This window comes from Chrysemys picta, chromosome 15 (genome assembly GCF_011386835.1).
Source record: "Chrysemys picta bellii isolate R12L10 chromosome 15, ASM1138683v2, whole genome shotgun sequence".
Taxonomy (NCBI): Eukaryota; Metazoa; Chordata; order Testudines; family Emydidae; genus Chrysemys; species Chrysemys picta.
The window spans coordinates 1236522-1263005 of NC_088805.1; the positions used below are offsets into that span (position 1 = coordinate 1236522).

Consider the following 26484-nt stretch of genomic DNA (forward strand, 5'->3'; position numbering starts at 1 on the left):
CCCCTCATAGTCTAGAGTAGTCACAGACCTGCCAAGCCCTCAGTATAAGTTAAAGCAAACCTAGGGCTCCTCTAACTTATTTTCTGCTTCCCATAGTGGATTATGGGAAGGAGAAAATAGCTAGAGAACAGCAGCATCAGCCACACCCCCTCTTTTCCCTGGCCTGCCTGCATGGTAGGGGCTGAGAGTGGGGCTGGCGCAGAGCCACCCTGATGTTTTATGCCAGCAGGGAAGTCCCTTACCCCAGAGTCCCAAAGTGTTCAAATCCAGGGAAGTGACTTACAGTCATTCCCTGGTAAATTAAAGAGCATATCAATCAATGCTAAGGAGAATCATGCCCCATCACCTAAGCCTGGAGGACAGCATCTACAACACAGGTCCTGGAAGGTGTAAAACAGCAGAATGATCCTCAGGGATATGTCATAACAGCAGATAATTTTCAAGAGGGAAAATAATCTCAAGAGTCTTTTAATTAAAGTGAGCTGGTCAAAGTGCTATACATTCTATATAATCAGCTGCAACTTATCCTGACTCACTGGAGCTGGAGTGCTCAGCACTTCTGAAAATCAGGCCCAAGGCTCTTCAAACTGAGCCCAAAACCCAAGGAACCCCAAATCAATGGCCACTTTAATCTCTCTCGCTACCTCACCTCTACAACGGGGGTAATTCTTATCCGCCTCACAGCCACGGATTAATCCTTGCTTACAAAGTGCAGCAAGAGCGCTAGCTGGAAGATGCTACAGAAGCAAAAAGTGGTATTGCAAGGCTCACTTCTGATCTGATACCAGTTTACCCTGATGTGATTTCACTGACTTAGGTTCTCCTGACTTATTCCAGCATGAGTGGAGAATCAAACTTATTAGTTTTTTAAACCTATTCACTCAGAGCAGAGGAGGCAGAATGAAAGCCTGTCATTGCAGCGTTCCTATGGAAACTTGCCATTCTCATGTCCCCAGTAAATTATGCCAAGACGTCACTGTCTGCTAGTGACTCTTCTTTTTCCCCTTGCTCATTGTGGTGAAAACACTATCATGAAACATGAGTTCCTCTTCTACAGGCTGGGAAGCTCACAGACCTTATCTCTACCTTGAGGTTTCTCTTGTGCCTTTTAAGGGACTAAGGAACAGAATGTTCAAGTTTAAAAAAGAAAAACAGGTTCAGAATAAAAAAGTTCCAGATCCTCTCTACTCCCTCACCAAAGCCCCAATGGGTCTCCCAAAGGCACATGGGGCTGCATTAATAATAATACTTAGCTCTTATCTACCACTGTTGTTTGCAGTGGTGTTGTAGCCACGTTGGTCCCAAGATATGAGAGCCTAACAGAACTGATAAAGAGCTCTGTGTAGCTCTAAACTGAAGCTTGTCTCTTTCTCCAGCAGAAGTTGGTCCAATAAAAGATATTACCTCACCCACCTTGTGTCTCTGGCTCTTACCTAGCATTTTTCATCTGTGGATCGTTCGTATATCTGATTGCAAGATTGGGGCCCAGCTTTATGGCATGCTCCCCACTTAGAATCATAGAATATCAGTGTTGGAAGAGACCTCAGGAGGTCATCTAGTCCAATCCCCTGCTCAAAGCAAGACCAACACCAACTAAATCATCCTTGCTTTATCAGACTTCCATGCTGACCCACTGATGGACATTCTTCATGGCAACTACCCTACTCAGCCCACAGGGGATATCAAAGTTAATGTTGAATCAGTCATTCGTAACTTTTGAGGGTTCCTCCAGAGGGGGTTTGGGAGCCAGTGGCCAGCATGTATACCATGAACCTCTTGTGGAGATAGTGCTGCTATGGAGGCTGACAGCCAGTGGCAGAGGCTCTGGGCATCCATGTGGATGTCCCTCTGGCAGATCTCAGGAGATCTGAGGGTTTCAGATCTAAACCCCACCAGCTCTACTGGGAAGCAAACCTCACTTCTCATTGTGCAGATCACTAGGACACTATTTCTTACACCCTAGACAGGAATAACTAAGGTTAAGATTCTGTCATGGGTATTTTAGTAGAAGTCAGGGTCAGGTCATGGGCAATAAACAAGAATTCACAGAAGCCTGCAACCTGTCCCTGACTTTTACTAAAAATACCATGGCAAGTGGGGAGACAAATAGAGCACTGCCAGGAACTTGCAGCTGCTCCAGCCCTACCCCTGCTCCTGCAGTAGGAGCTGACCCAACCCTGGCTGCTAGTCTGGCAGGCCACCAGCCACTGTTCTGGTGGCCCTGGGGGCCGCTGCTCCTGCTCCAGCAGCACTGGGGCTGGCTGCCAGCAGCGGCTCTAGCTCATCCACTGCTCCTGCAGCAGGAGCTGACGGCCACTGCTCCATTCCCAGTGGTGCTGACTCAACCCCAGCCACTGCTTCAGCTCTGCCCCAGAAGTCATGGAGGTCCCAGAAAGTCACACAATCCGTGACCTCCATGAAAGAATCCTATCCTTAGGAATAACTCATGCAGAGAATGAATGGCCCTATCCAAGACACAGCTAAGAATCTGATGAGAACCAAGAGAAGCAGCCAGGAATTTCCTGACCTCATAGTGCTGTCTTGTTCCTCCCAGAATGGCCTAACAGGAAGAGAAGAGGCAAACTCAGCTCTGAATTTCTCTTTGCACTGATTGGGTGCACGTAACCCCAGCTGTATTGGAAGAGAGATGTTCTGGGAAATTCTCATCAGATACAGCATTGTGTTGATAAGAGGACTAGAGATAAGCTTTTTTTGCAAATGTTTAAGATAATGACGTTACTACAAAAAAAACCAGAGAGTCCTGTGGCACCTTTAAGACTAACAGAAGTATTGGACCATAAGCTTTCGTGGGTGAATACCCACTTCGTCAGACGCAGGGTATTCACCCACGAAAGCTTATGCTCCAATACATCTGTTAGTCTTAACGGTGCCACAGGACTCTCTGTTGCTTTTTACAGATCCAGACTAACACGGCTACCCCTCTGATACTTGACTACAAAAAAATGTTCTTCCATCACTCAGCTGAGATGCTGCAGCAGGAAATTTTCACCTTGCAATGGCTTTCTTTCCCCGGCTCTTTAAAAACTGTTTTCGGTGGAAGCTCATAGGACACAGACATCAAGGACAACGTTATACAAGCCCCATCCAGGCAAAGGCCCATTTGTATTAGTGGGACCCACCACAATCTGCCTTCACGGATATGACTGTAAGATGCTCAGCCTTAGTCACTAACAGGATGCTGTCATTCTGTCCAATGGACATTGATGCTCCTTGTTATACTGTCCCATCAATCAAAGGCTGCATTCCCACTGGCTTCAATAAGGGGTCAGTCCCTCAGGCAATCAGAAACAAGTGAATTTGAAATTAAAAGTTGAATAGTTTTCAAATTGCAAAGGCACCGTGCAATTTTTAAATTAATCTATTTTTGGTTGCCCAAGTTTGTATTTGATTTGTTACTCCCCTTTTAACTGATAGCATAGGCTTCCCAGAAACAGCAGCAACCACTGCCTGTTGGAAAACTGAAATATTTCTTAAGACTAGGTGACAGAATTAAACGTTTAAAAAAATTAGGCCTTCACTCTGTTTGCTAAAACTCCTCAGGTCACTAGGAACCACTCTGAGGCCTCAAGGCACAGCTTGCCGTATGAGAGAAAAACGTGGATATATACACACGGCAACCTTGTACTCATCTTTTAATGAGATCTCAGTCCAAGTGGTAAGTGTATATTTGGTTGGATGCCTCTGATCTATCCTGCAAAAAGTTTGCTAAGGCCTTGATGCTTGGATGAAGCAAAAAAGATCAGGGCCTCATTGTGGTAGGCACTGTACAAATATATCGTAAGAGACAGTCTCTGCCTCACAGAGCTTACAATATAAATAAACAAGACAGAAAAAGCATGGAACGGGAAACAGTGGCACAGAGAGCTGACGCGACGTGCCCAGGTCACACAGCAGGCCTGGAACAGCACCCAGGCCTTGAGTCCCTGTCCAGTGCCCTAACTGTTAGGACAGTGGTTTTCAAAGGATGGGGTGGGCCTCCAAAGGGAATGTGTCAAAGGAGATGCCAGCTGTGTGCCTTTTTCCCCCCTCTTTCTTAAGAGCTCCGGCTGTGAGTCCCAGGTGGCTGGGGCTTGTGCAGAAGGACCATGCACACCAGGAAGGTGCGGATAAAGGGGACAGCTGGAGCCCTGCCATCCAGGCTTGGGCTTTCCTCCCCTTCCCTCAATCCCTCACTGGGAGACGAGGGTGCTCCGGCTTCCCTGGGTTGGCAGCAGCAGCGCAGAAGTAAGGGTGGCAATGGGGCACTAAGTCTGTTATGAAAAGTGATACTGACACATATCACTTTTCACATTGCCACTCTTACTTCTGTGTTGCTGCTGGCACATGCTGCCTTCAGAGCTGGGTGCCCAGCCAGCAGCTGCTGTTCCACTCTGCCTTCAGAGCTGGGGGTTGGTGGTATATGTCCTTTTGGGGGTTGGGGGGTAAATGACTATAGACACAAAGAAGGGGGGGCCCAATCAAATATTTTGAGAACCACTGAGTTAGGGTATACCTACACTTCAATAAAAGACCTGCAGACCAGCTGTGGCTGGCCTGGGTCAGCTGACTCGAGCTTGCGGGTTTCAGGCTGCAGGGCTATAAAATTGCAGTATAGATATTCAGGCTCAGGCTGGAAGCTCTGAGACCCTCCCTGCTCATGGGGTCTCAGAACCCAGGCTCCAGCCCAAGCCTGAATATCTACATTGCTATTTTTAGCCCCAGAGCCCAAGCCCTGTGAGACTCAGTACCACACGTTTTTTACTACAACAGAAACATACCCTAATGGCCTGATCTGCTGAAATCCTCTTAAAAGCTGTTGGAATTGAAAGTACCAAGCATTTTTCAGGATGGAACATTCAGTCTCCACAAAAGACACAAACAATCAAACAGAGCCTTGCACTTTCTGAACTTCCATTCAAGAAAGATTAGGTGTTAAACATTTAATATCAAACACACAAATGTTTCTGTTGTGATATCTTTATCTTCCTGCCTCAAGATACTGCCACCAATATGCTTTATGGATCAAAAACTTCAAAGAAACACCAGCACAGAGAGCAGTCTACAACACACCTTAATTTAACTGCAAGATCCCATTTCCATTAGCAAGTATCCATATATGAAAACACTAGGTTGAAACCCTATATCTTACCCCACTCAAAGGTTGGTACCTACTAGAACAGCAGTGGAGAGGAGCATGATATCAAAATATAGAATTGTGGACTAGATCCTCAGCTGATGTAAAGCAGCATAGCTCTATTGAAGTCAATGGAACTAGGCTAAATTACACCAGGTGAGGATATTGTCCCATTTGTCAAACGCTAGAGGATTAAGTAGGAAGAGAAGCTTTGGTTGGAAGCAGCAAGTTCTTCTTTAAATCCAAGCCTGTTTGATCATTGAAAAATATAGAAGTAGTATGAAAAGTAAATGAAGGGGCTTCTGCTTTAGATTCAATATGTGTAAAAGTCCTTCTGTAAGCCCATCCTTAAGGCCTTTATTAAAAAGTGTATTTATAGTCAGAAAAGCCCATCTTTTTGCTCTGTGTTTTGTGACAGACCCAGACCAGTGGGGTACAGGAGTCTGGTAGAGGGCAAATATACTGGTCACTGGATGAGTAGTTTTCTGTTCCCTGAGTGACCAGAGCAGGGGCTGCACTAGAGGGACCTGCTAGAACCAGTTAAGGCAGGCAGGCTAATTAGGACACCTGGAGCCAATTAAGAAGAAGCTGCTAGAATCAATTAAGGCAGGCTAATCAGGGCACCTGGGTTTTTAAAAGGAGCTCACTTCAGTTTGTGGTACGAGTGTGAGGAGCTGGGAGCAAGAGGCGCAAGAAGCTGAGAGTGAGAGGGTGTGCTGCTGGAGAACTGAGGAGCACAAGTGTTATCAGACGCCAGGAGGAAAGTCCTGTGGTGAGAATAAGGAAGGTGTTTAGAGGAGGCCATTGGGGAAGTAGCCCAGGGAGTTGTAGCTGTCATGCAGCTGTTACAGGAGGCACTATAGACAGCTGCAGTCCATAGGGCCCTAGGCTGGACCCCGGAGTAGAGGGCGGGCCCGGGTTCCCCCCCAAACCTCCCAATTGACCTGGACTGTGGGTTCTTCCAGAAGGGAAAGGCTCTGGGCTGTTCCCCAACCCACATGTTGAATCTCTGAGGGAAGAAAATCCGCCAATAAGCGCAGGACCCACCAAGATAGAGGAGGAACTTTGTCACACTGGTGTTAGCAGTGGGATCTTGGGGTGCACAGCGCAGTGGAAGAAGGAGGGTGATTTAAAAAAAAAGAAAAAAAACAACAACAAAAAACAAACAAACAAAAAGGGAGAAGGTTTATTTTTTTTCACCACAATGGATGACGTAGTGCAGGCACTGATACATGCTACGGCGGCCCAGCAGGAGGCTACCCGTGTCCAGGCAGCTGCCCAAGAGGAGGCAGTGCGGCTGCAGCAAGAGACTACTCGCCTGCTGATGGACCAGGCTGCTCAAGACCGAGCTATGTTGCGGGAACTGGTAAACCAGGTAAAGTCCCTTACAGAGCTGAATCGTGGCCATGATGGGACGCGGCTCATATGGGCCAGCCATTGGCTGCAGAAAATGACACGGGAGGATGATGTAGAGGCATACCTTCTAGCCTTTGAGAGGACAGCCCTACGGGAGGCCTAGCCTCGAGATCAGTGGTCTGGCATCCTGGCCCCATTCCTGTGTGGGGAGGCCCAGAAGGCCTACCATGATCTGCCTGAAGAGGCTGCAGCAGACTACCCTCAGCTGAAAGCAGAGATCCTGGCCAGGGATACCCCTTCCTGAGGTAACGACAGCAGTGCAGGCCCAGCAGTATCACGGTTGGAGGTACCAGGAAGACAAAACCCTGCGGTCCCAATTGTATGACCTCATCCATCTCACACAAAAGTGATTGCAAACAGAGTCCCGGAGTCCGGAAGAGATACTAGCGGTTCTGGTCATCGACTGATACATGAGGGGACTACCACCAGACCTTCGTGCCTGGGTAAGCCAGAACCTCTGACAAGGTTGTCGCCCTGGTAGAGAGGCGAAGGACAGCGAGGGAGCTGACCCGACCAGTTAAGGAAGAGGCACCCCGGGTTAAACTAGCAGCACCAAGCCCTAAAGTTCGGGTGACTGGGCCACGAGGAGAGCCCAGGTGGAAAAAGAGAGAGGCTGAAGGCCCATCAGAGGCCACAAAGAGTTGGAGCACTGAGTGAGAAGAGGATCGTGATGTTAGACTGCCCAAACCAAGAGACCAGGGAACGCCTAGGGCTCCATACAGATGTTATGCCTGCGGGGAGTGGGGACACATAGCTGCACAGTGTCCCAATGCTGAGGAGCCTATGCAATGTAACCTGGGGAACTGGGCAGATCCATGCTCCCTAATCCACCTTGTGCAGGGTCTCACTAACCCCACATATGTATACCAGACCAGTGAAACTAAATGGAGTAGGGACCACGGCACTGGTTGATTCGGGGAGTGCTATCATGCTTATCTCAGGGAAGCTCGTGAAGCGTAGTCAGCTGCTGCAGGCTAAACGTACGGGGATAACATGTGTCCATGGGACAGTTATTTACTACCTCACCATCCCAGTAAAAATCGAGATCCAAGGGAACACTACTGAGGTAGCAGCAGGTGTAGTCCCTAAACTCCCATACCCGGTGCTCATAGGGAGGCACTTCCCAGGGTTTGGAAACTTACTTCCAGTAGGGGGATTGGAGAAAGATGGGGACCCTAAAATTGGTGAGGCATCCTCAGCAGACTGTCAACCCCCAATCTTCTCTGAAATATCCCCAGATTTGTTCTCCACTCCCAGACAGGGTAGAAAGACAAAAAGGGAAAGAAGGGCAGCTAAGGCCTTGGGAACCTGAATACTGAACCAAAGACAGAGGGTCACTCTTGTAGGTAGGCAGACCCGCGCACCTGAAAAGGAGGCCATGCAGGAGGGAGAAGCACCTGAATCTGACCCCCACCCTTATGCTTCTGAACCAGTAGAGGCAAAAGAGACTGGGCCCCTAGATCTTGGGCAGATTAGCCCCAAGAGAGGAAATTTTGGACGGGACCACGCAGCAGACCCAAGGTATGACAACATTAGGAAGGAGGTGACTGAAATAGATGGAGTCCCCGTGGAAGGAAAAACCCAGGGACCAGGACTTTACTTCATAATGAAGAAAGATCTCTTATACCGGGCTGCACCAGTACAGGGGCAGAAGGTACAGCAGATCCTAGTACCTCAAAAACACCAGAACGCTGTATTAAGTCTTGCTCAGTTATCTTTTGGGGGTAGAGAAGACTCTGGCATGAATCTTACGACGGTTCTTCTGGCCCGGAGTACATGAAGAAGTGCGGAGGTACTGTGCCACTTAAGGGCACCTTTAGTACCCCTTCCCATCATAGAGGTCCCCTTCGAGCAAATAGCCATGGACCTAGTGGGACCCCTGGAGAAGACAGCTCGGGGCCACCAATATATACTTGTTGTTTTGGACTATGCTACTCGCTACCCAGAAGCCATCCCCCTGCGGAACACGGCCTCTAAAACTATAGCCAAAGAGCTGGTGGGGATCTTTGCCCGAATGGGGCTACCGAAGGAGATATTAACTGACCAAGGAACCCCATTTATGTCGAAGCTAATGAAGGACCTCTGTATGCTGTTCCATATACATACCCTGAGAACTTCGGTCTACCATCCGCAGACTGATGGGTTGGTAGAAAGGTTTAACTGAATCCTCAAGGCTATGATAAGGAAGGTGGTAAGTCGGGACAGGAAGGATTGGGACACCCTACTACCCTACCGTATGTTCGCTATCTGGTAGGTACCACAGGCCTCAACTGGGTTTTCCCCCTTCGAGTTATTATACGGGCGTCACCCCCGTGGCATACTAGATATCGCCAAAGAGATCTGGGAAGAGGAACCCAATGAGGGGAGAAATAATAGAGCATGTAATGCAGATGCGAGACCAGATAGCCCGGGTTACCCCTATTGTACAGGAATATTTGGAGAAGGCACGGAGGCCCAGCGAACCCATTACAATCGCAGGCAAAAGTGCGACTGTTCCAACCCGGGGATTGGGTTATGGTGTTGGTACCCACGGCAGAAAGCAAGGTTCTGGCCCAATGGCAGGGGCCCTATGAGGTGGTTGAACCCGTGGGGGAAGTAACCTACAAGGTGCGGCAGCCAGGACGCAGAAAACAAGAACAGATTTATCACGTTAACCTTCTGAAACCTTGGCATGCACAAGAGGCATGCACAACGGTCCAAAAAGACCTAACCCAGGAAAACAAGCCTTCCAAACAGGTGAGAGTGTCTCCCGATTTAACACCAGACAAGAATGAGGTGTCTGAGATGATCTTCCAGAACCAAGATGTGTTCTTGACAAAACCGGGTCGAACAACCGAGACATATCACCACATCGTCACGAACCCTGGGGCCAGAGTAACAATGAGGCCCTATCGGGTGCCAGCGGCAAAAAGGGAGGAAATAAAAGCAGAAGTAAAAAAATGCTGGAGTTGGGGATCATCGAAGAATCCTAGTCAGTGGTCTAGCCCAATCATGCTGGTGCCCAAACCTGATGGCACCACAAGATTTTGCAATGACTTCCGGCAACTAAACGAAGTATCCCAATTCGACCCGTACCCCATACCTCGCATAGATGAGCTAGTGGACCGTCTGGGTAATGCCCGGTACTTGACTACCCTAGACTTAACAAAGGGGTACTGGCAGATTCCCCTTGCAGAAGATGCAAAGGAAAAGACTGCGTTCTCTACACCAAAGGGTCTTTTTCAATATACTGTCCTCCCTTTTGGACTACATGGGGCCCCAGCTACCTTCCAGCGCCTCATGGACAAGCTATTATGCCCGCATAACAGTTACGCTGCTGCCTACTTGGACGATGTGGTCATTCATACTCCAGACTGGGAAACCCACCTGGAGAAGGTGGAGGCAGTCCTCGATACCTTCAGGCGAGCTGGCCTTACAGCAAACCCTGCCAAGTGCACTGTAGGGTTTACAGAGGCCAAATATCTTGGCTACATTGTGGGAAAAGGTCTGGTAAAACCCCAAGTGAACAAGTTAGAGGCCATCCAAAATTGGCCCCGACCAAGTCGCAAGAAACAAGTCTGGGCGTTCCTAGGTGTGGTGGGGTATTACCGACGATTTATCCCCCACTTTGCCACAAGGGCAAGCCCCCTGACAGACCTAGTGAAAGCCCATGGACCTGATCTGGTGAGATGGTCTGACGCAGCAGAGGAAGCATTCACAGACCTACGGACTGCCCTCTGCAGTAACCCATACTGATAGCCCCTGATTTCACCAAGGAATTTATTCTGCAGACGGATGCATCGGAAGTAGGGTTGGGAGCTGTTCTATCACAGATGGTCGGGGAGGAGCAACACCCAATTCTATACCTCAGTCGGAAACTCCTTCCAAGGGAACAAAAATATGCAGTAATGGAGAGAGAATGCCTCGCTGTAAAATGGGCCATGGAAACATTGCGCTACTACCTGCTTGGATGCAGATTTGTCCTCGTGACCGACCATGCCCCTCTTCAATGGATGCAGCAGAACAAGGAGAAGAACAGAAGGGTGACCAGGTGGTTCTTATCCCTCCAACCTTTCCAGTTCCATGTGCAACACAGAGCAGGGAGCCGTCATGGCAACGCCGATGGCTTGTCACGTGTGCACTGTCTGGTGTCCCAAATTGCCCAACCACTTGGCGTTGAGCAGGGGGAGGGATATGTGACAGACCCAGATCAGTGGGGTACAGGAATCTGGTAGAGGGCAAATATACTGGTCACTGGATGAGTAGTTTTCTGTTCCCTGAGTGACCAGAGCAGGGGCTGCACCAGAGTAATCAGGAACCTGCTAGAACCAGTTAAGGCAGGCAGGCTAATTCGGACACCTGGAGCCCATTAAGAAGAAGCTGCTAGAATCAATTAAGGCAGGCTAATCAGGGCACCTGGGTTTTGAAAGGAGCTCACTTCAGTTTGTGTTGCGAGTGTGGGGAGCTGGGAGAAGAGGCGCAAGGAGCTGAGAGTGAGAGGGTGTGCTGCTGGAGGACTGAGGAGCACAAGCGTTATCAGACACCAGGAGGAAGGTCCTGTGATGAGAATAAGGAAGGTGTTTGGAGGAGGCCATGGGGAAGTAGCCCAGGGAGTTGTAGCTGTCATGCAGCTGTTACAGGAGGCACTATAGACAGCTGCAGTCCACAGGGCCATGGGCTGGAACCCGGAGTAGAGGACAGGCCTGGGTTCCCTCCAAACCTCCCAATTGACCTGGACTGTGGGTTCTTCCAGAGGGGAAGGTCTGTGGGCTGTTCCCCAACCCACATGGTGAATCTCTGAGGGAAGAAAATCCACCAATAAGCGCAGGACCCACCAAGATAGAGGAGGAACTTTGTCACAGTTTGTACAGCACCTAGCAACATGGGGTCCTGGTCAACAACTGGGGCTCCTAGACATTATGGTAATTCAAATAATAAATAAAATAAAATAAAACAATAACAATAACAATGGCCTTTTCTTCAACAGATCTGCACCCTGTATGTCTCCCCCAAGTCACATCTGCTGACCTTATGGACAAAAATAAGACTTCAATACTTTCTAATCCTGCTTTCCCTACACAGCTTTGGGAGAGGGAGCTGGAGTCCATCCCTACTTGAAGCTCATCTACAGATCAATGAACTCAGCTTTCAGTATTTCTCACTTGCTTTTTATGAGCCCAATTTAAGCCTTAATAGGGTAGCTCAATTGCACATTGGTACTTGTATTTGAATGTCCATTTTTCAATTGCACAAGCTTTTGACTTGATGATGCACAAGACAGACAGAATGAAGCAGCTTGACTCAGATCCCAGGGTGAGTTTGTAGGACTGGCAGTTAAAAAAAATACCAGAACTCTGGCCAAGATTTTTAAAAGCAATTGGTGATTTTGGGAACCTCTATTTTTGGGTGCTCAACTTGTGATATTTTAGAGGAAAGGAAAGTGATCAGGAACAGTCAGCATGGATTCACGAAGGGGAAGTCGTGCCTGACTAACCTAATTGCCTTCTATGATGAGATAACTGGCTCTGTGGATGAGGGGAAAGCAGGGGATGTGTTATTTCTTGACTTTAGCAAAGCTTTTGATACTGTCTCCCACAGTATTCTTGCCACCAAGTTAAAGAAGTATGGGCTGGATGAATGGACTGTAAGGTGGATAGAAAGCTGGCTAGATCGTCGGGCTCAACGGGTAGTGATCAATGGCTCCATGTCTAGTTGGCAGCCGGTTTCAAGTGGAGTGCCCCAAGGGTCGGTCCTGGGGCCGGTTTTGTTTAATATCTTTATTAATGATCTGGAGGATGGTGTGGACTGCACTCTCAGCAAGTTTGCAGATGACACTAAACTAGGAGGCGTGGTAGATACACTAGAGGGTAGGGATCGGATACAGAGGGACCTAGACAAATTAGAGGATTGGGCAGAAAAAAACCTGATGAGGTTCAACAAGGACAAGTGCAGAGTCCTGCACTTAGGACGGAAGAATCCCATGCACTGCTACAGACTAGGGACCGAATGGCTAGGTAGCAGTTCTGCAGAAAAGGACCTAGGGGTCACAGTGGACGAGAAGCTGGATATGAGTCAACAGTGTGCTCTTGTTGCCAAGAAGGCTAACGGCATTTTGGGCTGTATAAGTAGGGGCATTGCCAGCAGATCGAGGAACGTGATCGTTCCCCTTTATTCGACATTGGTGAGGCCTCATCTGGAATACTGTGTCCAGTTTTGGGCCCCACACTACAAGAAGGATGTGGAAAAATTGGAAAGAGTCCAGCGGAGGGCAACAAAAATGATTAGGGGTCTGGAGCATATGACTTATGAGGAGAGGCTGAGAGAACTGGGATTGTTTAGTCTCCAGAAGAGAAGAATGAGGGGGGATTTGATAGCAGCCTTCAACTACCTGAAGGGGGGTTCCAAAGAGGATGGAGCTCGGCTGTTCTCAGTGGTGGCAGATGACAGAACAAGGAGCAATGGTCTCAAGTTGCGGTGGGGGAAGTCCAGGTTGGATATCAGGAAAAACTATTTCACTAGGAGGGTGGTGAAACACTGGAATGCGTTACCTAGGGAGGTGGTGGAGTCTCCTTCCTTGGAGGTTTTTAAGGCCCGGCTTGACAAAGCCCTGCCTGGGATGATTTAGCTGGGAATTGGTCCTGCTTTGAGCAGGGGGTTGGACTAGATGACCTCTTGAGGTCCCTTCCAACTCTGATATTCTATGATTCTAAAGAGGCTTGAGGCTTAGTCTAAGGGTGGGTGCTCAGCACTTTTTGAATACCTAGTCCTTACAAGCTGTCTCAAGTTGGACACCCAAATATTGAGGTTTCTAGAGACACATCAGTAACTTTTGAAAATCTTGGTCTCAACTTTTAACTTGTAAAATTTGATCCACAGTCAGTGAGGGAAATCAGGAATCCTAGAATGCCATGTTTACGGTCACATTTATGGGCCTGGTTTAAACTAAAGCCCCATCTACACCATTCTGGCAGTGTCCTTAAAGTAGGTGTACATTACATTTATAGGCCTCTTTGCATTCTCAGAGCAGTTTAAAGGGGTATTAATGTAAATGAGAATCAGGTCATCGGAGTATAACCACAATAAAGACCTCAGGATTTCTTCTACAAAAACTCATCTGAAAACATTTACCTGACTATAAAAAAAAATTCTGTAATAAGAGACTGTACTAATTCTACGAAGCTGTCTACAAAACAGGATGCCTTCATTCACTCACCAATCATTATGTCTGATAAAATGATTGCTTCTGCTCATATCACCTACACTTGACCACATCTGGCAATACTTAACCCATAAACTTCACTCAGTGCTCAGGCTTCCTGATTCAAGTGGAATCTATACTGGTCATTTGGTTTGCCTCCTTTCTACTCACAAATTAAGAAAGTTCCTTTGGTATGGAAAATAAGATTAATTCAAATTAGCAATGGCTTTATCAGGATGATCTGCTTCTTCTGACTAATGACCTGATTTCATTTTCCCCTAAATTGACCTAAAAACAAAAAATCAGCCAACTTTTAATCTTCCATGATGAATTTTTTGCCAATAAAAATGGTACTAAAGAGTCAATAAAGTGAAGAAACCCTTGTCAAGCAGATCAGTGCAGTGCAGATGGATTTGAGGGGTGAATATTCTTTAGAGGTGTTCAATGGGTAGAGCGACGCCTCCGTTTTTTCAATCACCAACATTGTGGTTCCGAGCACCACCTTCACAATCGCCAACACCATTGCGTGCCGACTGAAGTTCATCACACTGCATGAGGTATGTGTCTGATGCTATGAACAGAACATGATGTCCCACGAAGGATGTCAGAGCATGATTCAGTGGGACAAAATGAGTTACCAAAAAGAAAAAGGCTCCTGTTTTCACACTGATGATGAAATAAACAACAATCAGAAGGAAACTGGAGGCTGTACTTCAGAGAAAGATGTGGTTAAAGTTTGATAAAGATCAATCTGGGCACAGATCTTCATCTTTGAGAGACAAACGGATGGCAACTGTTTCAGACAGGGATAGTTTAGCTGCTGAAAGGCAAAGCTCACTTGGTAGCACATTCTTATCTCTGAGTTAGAGAGTCATGGGTTCAAATTCCCACAACAGTGTTTAGACTCCTATCCAATGCTGACACCACAGTGGAGTACTAGGGGGTAGCTAGAGGTGCCACCCTTTGCATGATATGTTAAGCTGAGGTCTCCACTTGCTGTGTGGGTGAAAGATAGACTCCCATGGTCTATTATCATGCGAATATGCTCGTGGAGCACTTCTTTCATCACTCAAACTAACTCACTGTGTAAGGACTTAGTCCTGCACCATTCAAGTCAATGGGAGTTTTTCCATTGACTTTAATGGGGGCAGGATCAAGCCCTAAGTTGTTTGGAGACTGATTGTTCAGTGGCTGGCACTAGTTTACCAATCGTGTTTGTCCCATGGTATCTGAGGCATTGCACAGGAAAATACTAGTTTCTTAGACATTCTGGTGAGTGAATATTGATTTTTCAATGGAGACCAGTGCACAGATCCCCAAGTATGAAATGTGATGTATAAAATCAAATTCTAGGCTCCTGGTCAATGTTCAAATAAATGGGCTTTGTAAAGAAGTTTTCTGCAGTGCTTTGACAAACCTGTTACCTAAAGACAAAGAACCAACAGAGCCTGTGGTCCATGCACTTCCTCTTGGGATGGGGATGGGAGATCTAATTTTGACCAGTAGATCTAAATAATCCCCAAACACCACTTGTGGTGTTGCATACATTCATTGAGGAATGCTGCTCCACGATGCCCAGAGGGAATGAAGCCAGGTTAGGCCAATGACCCATCCAGTCTGGTATCCTTCCACCACAATGGCCACTACTGGATGCTTCAGAGAAATGTGCAAAAACTCTTGTAGAAGACAGTTATGGAATAAACTGCCAATACGAAGTTTCTTTCATTGTTGTATGCAGTGTTTTTGTAGTCATGTCTTTCCCAGACCTGAAGAAGAGCGCTGGATAGCTCGAACACTTGTCTCTTTCACTAACAGAAGTTTGTCCAATAAAAGATGTTACCTTACCTACCTTGTCTTTGTAAGCCCCATCAGTCAGGGTTTATGCCCTGGGCCATGAGTTTATATCCTTTACAAACTTCTATCCTATTTAATAAAATTGTTGATATTCTTAATCATATTTATGTTTCATTCTTTTTAAAAAAAAATCCTAGTAAGTTCATAGACAAAATAAAAGGACATGGCAGTGAATTCCAGTTCTCTGGGAGTTTCTTAGTGCGAACCACAAGCAAGCCACAGTGATGCTCACCTGCTGAGAAGCCTTAGTGCAGGGTACTCTCTCTGTCCCCTTCACTCCCATGAGTTCTTTTTTACCTAAAATGTAAACATTATAATATCAGCTGTGGCCATGGCTACACTCAAAACTTCTAAGCTGCCGCGGGAGTGCTCCCGTGCTTTGAAGTGCGACTGTGGTTGCGCGCCAGCACGCTGCAGGTACTCCACCTCCACGAGGGGATTAGCTTACAGCGCTGGGGCACTGTTTACAATGGCGCTTTACAGTGCTGTAACTTGCTGCACTCGGGGGGTGTTTTTTCACACCCCAAGCGAGAAAGTTGCAGCGCTGTAAAGTGCCAGTGTAGCCAAGCCCTAAGTCTACCTTAAAGACAGCATTCAGCAGCGTGACTGGATTTGATAGATCAAAATCTCATGGTGGCTTTGAAGTTACACTTTGTTTTCAGACAGTGCTGACATTTCATTCTCAGAAACAAACACTCTGTGGTATATTCTCATCTGAATGTGCAGCAAATTACTTACAGAAATTTATCCAGAAATTTATACTAAAACTCAATATTTTTAATTGACTAAAATACTATTTACTGAATGGCCCACTAAGTGGTGTCATTTCACAAGCTATATTTGAGAGCTTGGAAAGTTATGTATAAATTTACAAAAAGAACAGAAGTACTTGTGGCACCTTAAAGACTAACAAATTTATTTGAGCATAAGCTTTCGTGCTCAAATAAATGTTTTAGTCTCTAAGGTGCCACAAGTACTCCTGTTCTTTTTGCGGATACAGACTAACATGGCTGCTACTCCGAAACCTATAAATTTACAGTATCAGAAGTTGGATTATGAGAGGGACAATGTGGTGAATTTGTTCAGTTTTAACATATAGGTGGGATTTGTAATGTCTGACTGTAGCTATCCAGAGGACAATAGGATCGTTATAAAAGTAGATAATACAATTCAATATTGATGAAATATCTATTTTCTATGTATTAGAACAATTTACTGAGATGCAGAAGTGGAGGACAAAGTGATAAGAATTGCATTTACTGTTAACATTTTACAAACTAAACGTACACATCAAGGCCCACTGTTATCCTCTTAATGAATCCAACCCAATTTGCTTTTTAAGAGCAGTTTAGACAACCCCAGTCAAGCAGGGCCAGTGCAAGGATATTTCGCGCCCTAAGCGAAACTTTCACCTTGCGCCCCCCTCCGGCCCAGGGAGCTAGGGCCGTCCCTAGCTACTTTGGTGCCCTATACAGCCCCCCCGTAGACCTCCACGGGGGAGAGGGGTGGCTGGCCCCAGGCCTCCGCTGGGGGGCTGTGTGGGGCCCCGCCCCAGGCCTCCACGGGGGGGAGGGCTGGTCCCAGGCAGCCGTGGGGGGCGTGGGGCTGGCCACTTCCTGCAGGAAGTGGAGTGACTCGGCCCCAGGAAGCCAGGGGAGCAGAGCAGGCTGGGGCCGGGTCACTCCACTTCCCGCAGGAAGTAGCCAGCCCCCCATGGAGACCTGGGGCCAGCCCCCCGCTCCCCTCCGTGGAGGCCTGGGGCCCCAGCCTGCTCTGCTCCCCTGGATCCCAGGGTTGGGGGGAGGAGGAAGGGGGGAACTTCTAGCCTCCCTAGCCTCCCCTCCGCCTGGGGAAGCCCCCCTGCGGCAGCTCCCCGCCCCCCCCCTCCACCCGGGCAGCCCCCCCTGCGGCAGCTCCCCGCCCCAGCTCACCTCCACTCCGCCTTCTCCCCTGAGCACGCCGGCGCCGCTCCACTTCTCCTGTCTCCCAGGCTTGCTGCACCAATCAGCTGTTTGGCACGGCAAGCCTGGGAGGGGAGGAGAATTAGAGTGGGAGCGGCGTGCTCAGGGGAGAAGGCGGAGCAGAAGTGAGCTGGGGTGGGGAGCAGTTCCCCTGCACGCCCCCCCCGTTACTTGCTGCAGACAGCCCTCCCCGCATTCCCCTGCCCCAGCTCACCTCCACTCCACCACCTCCCCTGAGCGCGCTTTTTGGCGCCCCCAACCACTTGGCGCCCTAGGCAGCCGCCTAGTTCGCCTAGTGGTTGCACCGGCCCTGCCTGACAGGGATGGGTTTACTTAATCCTGCCTCAACACAGGGTGGGTGGGGGAGGGGTTGAACTAGATGACCTCTTCAGGTCATTTTCAGTTCTTCATTTCATGATTCTACAATGTTAAGCCATCCTGGAAAGATTCTGCTCACCCGGGGCAGGTCAGTTGATGAAACACATGTATTGTGTCATTAATGCAGTTGTTCAGGAGCCTTTTGATTTTAAAGCAGGACCTTTACCTGTGTCTTGAGGGTTAAGAAAAGATGCTTCATTTTTGCAGCCTGGATCTGCATCAGTTTCGCCCTTCCTATTTTTACTTGACTCTACTATGATGGGCAGAGGGTTGTTCTGTGAAGAAAATGGTGCATTCCCTTAACAGCCTGACAGAAAACACAATGCCTAAGGGCTTGTCCATACAGAGACTTTGCGCACATCAAGCCATGGTGTAAATCTACAGCACACTAGCTTGCCAGGGATTAAAAGTTGCACAGTACACTCTGACAACAGTACATCAGAGAGTGCACTACAAAGCTTTTAATGTGCAGTAGCAGGGTCCACATGGCCAGTTAGTGCACAGCAAGCTTAGGGCACTGTAGATTTATGCCCTATCTTGCCATGCACTAAGTCTCCATATAGACAAGCACTAAGAAATAAAATCTTACCCACAAGAACTACTCAGATTGAAGACAGAGAGGATAAAAATCAATGGTTTTAAAAAAATAAATAAAAAAAAATCAGATTTTTTTGATAAAATGGTTTTTGAGGGAAAAACCTATCTAAAGATAGTTTTAATTAAGATACATTATAGCTCAAAGATATCGCATCATGAAATAAGGATTATAAATTCTAATTCTATAGTATGAGACAATATATTCATGTAATGTTTAAGAAAAGTTTTGTAAATGAGTTCCAATAGTTCATGGATTAGGGACACCATTTGATGGGATTCCAGGGGCTTCTGTATAGATTATTTAGGTTAATCTTTCTATCTACCCAATGGGACTCAGTGCTCAGTCTAGAAGATACCATCAGAGATGCTTAGTTTTACAGTTCTCAAACTGTGGATTTGTGTTTCCAGAGACAACATGCTTGTTAACAGCAAAAATGTTTTTAAATAAATAATATATAGAGGAGAAAAATAACAGACCTCAACCCTATTGTCCCTCTGCAAATTTGTGTACACAGTCAATCCCTTACCTCTCTCTAAGGCCTTGGCTACACTTGCGAGTTACAGTGCAATAAAGGAGACCCGGGTGCACTAGCTCACTCCCTTTCCACATTGGCAAGGCACGTAGAGCGCTCTGACTTCACAGCTACAGCACTGTTGGTACTCCACCTTGGCGAGAGGAATAACGTTTGCTGCGCCCCCCTGGAGCGCCGCAGCGCCAGTGTGAATGAGGTGTTGCATTACTGCGCTATGATCAGCCTCTGGAAACGTCCCATAATCCCCTTAAGTCAAGTTACCACTCTTGTCACTGTTGTGAAATCAGCTGCAGGAATGCGGAAAAGCCCTTTCAAAGCTCTGTTTCGGAGAAGCTGGCTGCTTATCAGCGCCAAGAAAAAGTAAACATTTACTGTTTGCTTTGAGTGAGTGAGAGAGAGGCAGGAGGGGAGGGGGTCTGAACTTACAAGACAGCATGCTGACACACTCTCAGCACCCCAAAAACCCACTCTCTCTCCCCCCACATACACACAACACACTCCTTGTCACACTCCACCCCAGCCCCCTATTTGAAAAGCACGTTGCAGTCACTTGCATGCTGGGATAGCTGCCCATAATGCACCACTCCCAATGCCGCTGCAAGTGCCGCAAATGTGGCCATGCCAGTGTGCTTGAAGCTGTCAGTGTGGACAGACTGCAGCGCTTTCCCTACTGCACTCTATGAAGGCGGGTTTAACTCACAGCACTCTACATCTGCAAGTGTAGCCATGCCCATAAAGTGCAAAGTTTCAAAAAGTTCAATGAATAGAAGATTGTTGGGGGCGGAATAGATCTGGACAAGGAAAAGAAGTCTGGAGATAAATGTGAGAAGGGAGGGACAGGTAGTAGAAACAAAAGTGAAACTGTTTGAGCAACATATTCCAGAAGTCTTGAGGTCTCTCTGAGTGTAGCCTTCATTGATTTGAGATCTACCATGCCATTCTCTCACTACGAGGGAAAACCTATAATGGCAGCAGGCCATAAAAGAAACCCAGTTTAGTAATATTTTAATGAAGTTCCTCTACCTGTGGGTAAGACAGGCATGCGTGCAAAATGCAAACAGTGCAACAAAGAAATGCAAGGTTTGGTTGCCCAAATGAAACAACATCAGGAGAAGTGTTCCTTCTCAGGAGGAAGCTGCATTGAAGATGATGAAAGGAACATGTCTGAACAAGCAGGATCTTCAGATTGGTAAACTTTTTTATTTCATACTTCTTTCTTAAGGACAGCCTGTCTTCCTTCTGGACTATTCTTGAATTCTCATGTTTGAGCAAAAAATAGAGCTGTTACTCTTTGGTATTATCATTTTAGATGTAGTTGTGATCAAAAATAAATAGCTGAAATAGGCAGATCTTCCTTTTACAATTTTAACTTTAAAGTAGTATTGAGTGTCAGTGAATGCAATGAGTAACACTAAATGAGCAGTATGGTAATAATAACTAAATAACTGCATTGACTTATTTTGTTTAGGAGAATCCATCCTCAACATACAGGATTCTGAAGACTATCCACCTTCAAGATCACCATCATTTTCTATAGTTTCAGAGTTATCTGCCAAAGATAGTGTTTCAGTCACACCATGTATGTCACATAGCCACAGTATATCACCTGTAGCAAAAAGAAAAAAAAATCTCCATCATCCAAAAACAACCATAGATAAGTTTGTGATAAGAACCAGCAGATTACAAAAGGAGGTAATTGATGAAAAAATTGCCTGGTTTGTTTATGCAACGAACTCTCCTTTCTGTATGATTGAGAACCCACACTTCATTAACATGGTTCAGTCATTAAGATCAGGATACAGTCCATCCAACAGAGCAGATGTCGCAGGCAAATTGCTGGATAAAGTGTATGAAAGAGAAATTGAGCAGTGTGCAAAAGGTCTAAAGGGTAAAATTGTTAACCTGAGTCTTGATGAGTGGAGCAATGTCCACAATGATCCTGTTGTATGTGCTTGTGTGACAACAGAAGAAGGGAATGTCTTCCTTACAGAAACAATTGATACATCAGGAAATGCGCACACAGCAGAATACTTACAAGAAGTAGCAGTAAAAGCTCTAACAAACTGTGAAAAAAAATGCAAATGTCTAGTAAGCAGCTTGGTCACAGACGATGCTGCAAATGTATCCAAGATGAGAAGAAATTATTTGGAAGCGAGTGAAGAGAGTTCCAAGCTAATAATATACGGTTGCAGTGCTCATTTGATGCACCTCCTAGCCAAAGACTTCAGTGTTCCAGAAATAAAGGCTAATGTTGTTGAAATTGCAAAATACTTCCACAACAACTACTTTGCAGCAGCTGCTCTGAAAAAACTGGGAGGAACCAAGCTAACTCTCCCAGAAGACGTGTGATGGAACTCAGTAGTGGACTTTTTGAGCACTATATCAAGAACTGGCCTAATCTGATGACAGTTTGTGAACAAAATCGTGAAAAAATAGATGGCACTGTCACAGCCAAAGTTCTCAACATTGGGCTTAAGAGAAATGTTGAACACATGTTGAGAATCCTGAAGCCTATTTCTGTGGCCTTGAACAAAAGGCAGGGAAATAGCTGTTTTATTGCTGATGCTGTTGAAATTTGGAAGGAACTGGGTGAGATCTTAAAAAGAGAAATATTCAATGACAGAGTTAAATTACAAGCATTAAAAAAACGCACGGGACAAGTACTATCTCCAGCTCATTTTCTTGCAAGTATTCTCAATACTTGATACCAGGGTCAAACGTTAACTGCTGAAGAAGAGACGTTGGCTATGACATGGACATCCAGCAATGCCATAATGCCAACTATAATAAACTTCAGAGCTAAGGGTGAACCATTCAAGAAATATATGTTTGCTGATGATGTTTTAAAGAAAGTCATACCAATGAACTGGTGGAAGTCACTTAAGCACTTGGATTCAGAGACTGTTGAAATGATAATCTCACTTTTAACAGTAGTAGCTTCTTCTGCCGGTGTAGAAAGAATATTTTCTTCCTTTGGACTAATTCATTCCAAATTGAGAAATCGTTTGGGACCTGAAAAAGCAGGAAAGCTTGTTTTTCTTTTCCAGATTATGAACAAACAGGAAAATGAAGGTGAAGACAACTCAGTTAGCTTCTGAAGCCAATATTTTAAGTTTCTCATGTTGACCTGGCTGACATAGTCGATTTAATTTTTGTTTAAAAAAAAAAATTTCATATGCTCGTTTTGTTAAAATATTATATGTTTGCTGTTGAAGAAAAAAAAACAGAATACATAACTGTGACATTCCCCTCTGGTGTTATCTGGACCAGTGATCTGCTAGGCTTCTCCAATCCTTGACTCTGGGAGCCAGCCTGACCCTGCTCTGCTGTGAGAACCTCACTCCTGGGTTGTTCATGCACAGCCTCTGGCATGTAAGCTGCTCCCAGCTACTTGCAGGTGAATGAGACTAGCCAATATCCCCGGTCCCAGACACAACCATAGGAACCTCTGTCTTGCAGTGCCCAGTTATGCCTGCTGGATGCTGCAAGCTTATATAATTTTGAAAATTTAACAAAGAAATTGATATATACCAGGCTTGTTCTCCCAAGGGGAGTCTCTGACACACTGCAAACCAAATGCAGTGCTTCAGGTAGAATAAACAAACAGATTTATTAACTATAAAGGTAGATTTAAGTGATTATAATTCAAAGCATAACAAGTCAGATTTGGTCAAATGAAATAAAAGCAAAACGCATTCTAAGCTCATCTTAACACTTTCAATGTCCTTAAAAACTTAGATGCTTCTCACTACAGGCTGGCTGGTTACTTTTCAGTCAGGCTCTCCCCTTTGATCAGCATTGCTTGGTGGTGGTGGTGTCTGTAGATGTAGGTGGGAGAGAGAGAGAGCATGGCAAAGTCTCTCCCTTTTATCATGTCCTTTCTTTCCTCTTGGCTTTGTCCCCCCCACCCCGCTTCAGAGTCAGGTGAGCATTACCTCATCACAGTCCCAAACTGCCCAAAGGAAGGGGGTGACTCCCTCAAGGGTCAGATAACAGATTATTTTGTTGCTGCCTAAGCCAGTGTCCATTGTTCCTGTGAGGCTGGGCTGGGTTTGTCCCATCCATGCCCTGATGAGGTGTGAACTGCCTCTCTGTTCTTGGGGAGTTTTTGCATGGGCTTGCTTTAAACCATGAGGATACATTTTCAGCCTCATAACTATATACATGAAATTATAACCTTACTATAACATTACTGTAACAATTACTATAACATCACTATAACAACCATGCTCAGCGCATTATGAGCCTTCCAAAGACACCCAACATGACAAACTTTGCATTGGATACCACACAATCATTTTAAAAAGATGAACCTGGGGGTGTAGGGTGTTCCCCCGAGGTACAGAGCGTCACAATAACATTGTTGTTTTAGTTAAATAAAACAATTTAAATGTCTGTCTGGTGACAGTCTCCTTCTAATACAGCATGGCAAGAAAATCCTCCAAATATTAATGATTAACCTGTTGAACTGGAGATAGTTCATCTTCCAATGACTTCATAAATATCTGCTTCAATTACCTTTGGTAAATGAAACAACCAATCATTCATTTTCTGATATAGCTGTAAAACGAATCCAAAACGTTTTCAAAATAAATCACTTTAAAAATGTAAAGTGTGTACCTTCTAAAAATGAAACCTACATCTATCTCTGAGTTGTGAAGAACATGTATTAAGGTTATAACAACCAACAGGAATGCACTTTTATGTAGAAATCCACAATTAAATCGAGTCTTCCTGACTAGTGATTTAAATCACGATTTAAATCAAATCCACCCTGATTGCAGATCACTCATTCTGAATTTAAATGCTTTCAGTGCTTTTCCAATCCCACTTACCCATCCTCAACTACATGCCCTGCGTGGAAATGTAACAAAGAGATGATTTTCAAAAGAGGTCAGGGCCAGATTTTTAAGAGGTCAGCACCAAAAGCTGGGGCCAGATTTTCAAAATTGCTCAGCTGCCAGCACCTCCCACTGTGACATTCACGGGCAGATTTTCAGATCAATGTACACTGAACTGTGACAGATTTGAGACCTGGGAAGTGTAAAGAGTTCAAACAGTGATGCTGAAATGTGCCGGATGGGCATGGACTTTTGGGACAATAAGCTGTTGAGTTTCCTGGGAATCCATGGGGAATGGTTAGTGCAAATTCCACAACCACATTTATGCAAAAACTCAGCCTTTTGAAGCTACGACCTGAGGAGAGAGCCTGTCATAACTATAAAGGGATACAGACTAACACGGCTGCTACTCTGAAACCTATAAAGGGAAGGGTAACAGCTCTCCTGTGTACAGTACTATAAAATCCCTCCTGGCCAGAGACTCCAAAATCCTTTTACCTGTAAAGGGTTAAGAAGCTCAGGTAACCTGGCTGACACCTGACCCAAAGGACCAATAAGGGGACAAGATACTTTCAAATCTTGGGGCGGGGAAGGCATTTGTTTGTGCTCTTTGTTTTGGGGGTTGTTTGCTCTTGGGACTGAGAGGGACCAGACATCAATCCAGGTTCTCCACATCTTTCTGAACAAGTCTCTCATATTTCAAACTTGTAAGTAAACAGCCAGGCAAGGCGTGTTAGCTTATCTTTGTTTTCTCAACTTGTAAATGTACCTTTTACTAGGGTGTTTACCTCTGTTTGCTGTAACTTTGAACCTAAGGCTAGAGGGGGGTCCTCTGGGCTCTTTAAATTTGATTACCCTGTAAAGTTATTTTCCATCCTGATTTTACAGAGATGATTTTTACCTTTTTCTTTAATTAAAAGCCTTCTTTTTAAGAACCTGATTGATTTTCCTTGTTTTTAGATCCAAGGGGGTTGGATCTTGATCCACCAGGAGTTGGTGGGAGAAAGGAGGGGGATGGTTAATTTCTCCTTGTTTTAAGATCCAAGGGGTTTGGATCTGTATTCACCAGGGAATTGGTGAAGAGTCTCTCAAGGCTACCCAGGGAAGGGAATTAGCATTTTGGGAGTGGTGGCAGCGGACCAGATCTAAGCTGGTAGTTAAGCTTAGAAGTTTTCATGCAGGCCCCCACATCTGTACCCCAAAGTTCAGAGTGGGGAAGGAGCAATGACAGAGCCATTGACTGGTGACTACCTGTTCTTAGAGATCAAAGGCCTGAGCTGTATAAATAAACTGCTGAATTGTCCAGGTGGGTCTGGTTCCTGATCTAAAACCTGACAAACATGTAACCAAAGGGGCAAACTCAGCCTAGGGTTTGAAAGACTGACACAAACCAGAGCTCTGTGTTGGAGCTGGGGGTGACCTCTGATAAGCTTTTAGAATGCATATAGGTTCTTTTATTGTTTTTTATATGTTTTCTCTGTAATGCTTTTACCCGAAGAATAAATGCAGTTTGCTTTGTGAAAGCTGGTTGGTGACTGGTGAGCACTGTTATGGTCCCTAAAGAACGAGTAAACCACAGGTGCTGGACCCCAGTCAGACCTGCTGGAAAAACCACAGCGAGGTGCAGAGGGACTGCAAGCCCAAACCCCCATCTGAAGGGAGAGAGTGGCAGGTCTCTCCCCAAGGAGAGGTGATGACTGGGAAGCCTAAAACCTAAAGCTGGTGCCCTCGAAAAAGACCAGGGGTGGGTAGGTGGGTGAGGGACAAAGGTGCAGTTAACCCCGAAAACTGTGACACCAACACGCTGAGCTCTTTTGAAAAATCCGACCTCTATGGCTCCCCATTTTCCATGGTTAGTTATTGGTTATGGGAGCACAGCATCTCGCTGAATGATGCCAAGTGATAGAGAGGCACCACAATTTGTACATTTCTCTTAAAAGGCTGGGTACAATATAATGGGAATGGTTCCCATACTGGGGTAGGAGGATTGTGGGTTTGTATCAGACAGAGCTAGTGGAATACAGTCTCCACCATCTTTATTTAACTCATTGGCAGGTTTTCAGGCAGCTCCTCTAGATGCATGCAGGCACAGAGTTTACAGCAGCTAGATCAGGGGTTCTCAAACTTCATTGTACTGCAATGCCCATGACAACAAAAATTACTACATAACCCCAGGAGGGAGGACCAAAGCCTGAGCCAACCTGAGCCCCGCCACTCCGTGGGGGGGAGGGGGCCAAAGACAAAGGGCTTCAGCCCCAGTCAGGGGGCCTGTAACCTGAGCCCTGCCATACAGAGCTGAAACCCTTGGGCTTTGAGCTTCGGCCCTGGGTAGTGCGACTTGGGCACCAGCAAGTAGTATGGGCTGGATGAATGGACTGTAAGGTGGATAGAAAGCTGGCTAGATCGTCGGGCTCAACGGGTAGTGATCAATGGCTCCATGTCTAGTTGGCAGCCGGTTTCAAGCGGAGTGCCCCAAGGGTCGGTCCTGGGGCCGGTTTTGTTTAATATCTTTATTAATGATCTGGAGGATGGTGTGGACTGCACTCTCAGCAAGTTTGCAGATGACACTAAACTAGGAGGCGTGGTAGATACA

The 26484-nt window shown here is 46.1% G+C and overlaps 1 protein-coding gene across 2 annotated transcripts in view; it reads right to left on the reverse strand.

Annotated features, from left to right (window-relative positions):
* The window catches only part of HORMAD2 (HORMA domain containing 2), a 143696-nt gene that overhangs the window by 76954 nt on the left and 40258 nt on the right, over positions 1–26484 (reverse strand). For both annotated transcript variants that reach the window (XM_065568149.1, XM_065568148.1), the window contains exons 11-12: positions 18087–18195; positions 15814–15878 (exon numbers count right to left, since the gene is read on the reverse strand). In XM_065568149.1, the coding sequence (XP_065424221.1) occupies positions 15814–15878; positions 18087–18195 (174 nt within the window). The remainder of the gene's footprint in view (positions 1–15813; positions 15879–18086; positions 18196–26484) is intronic.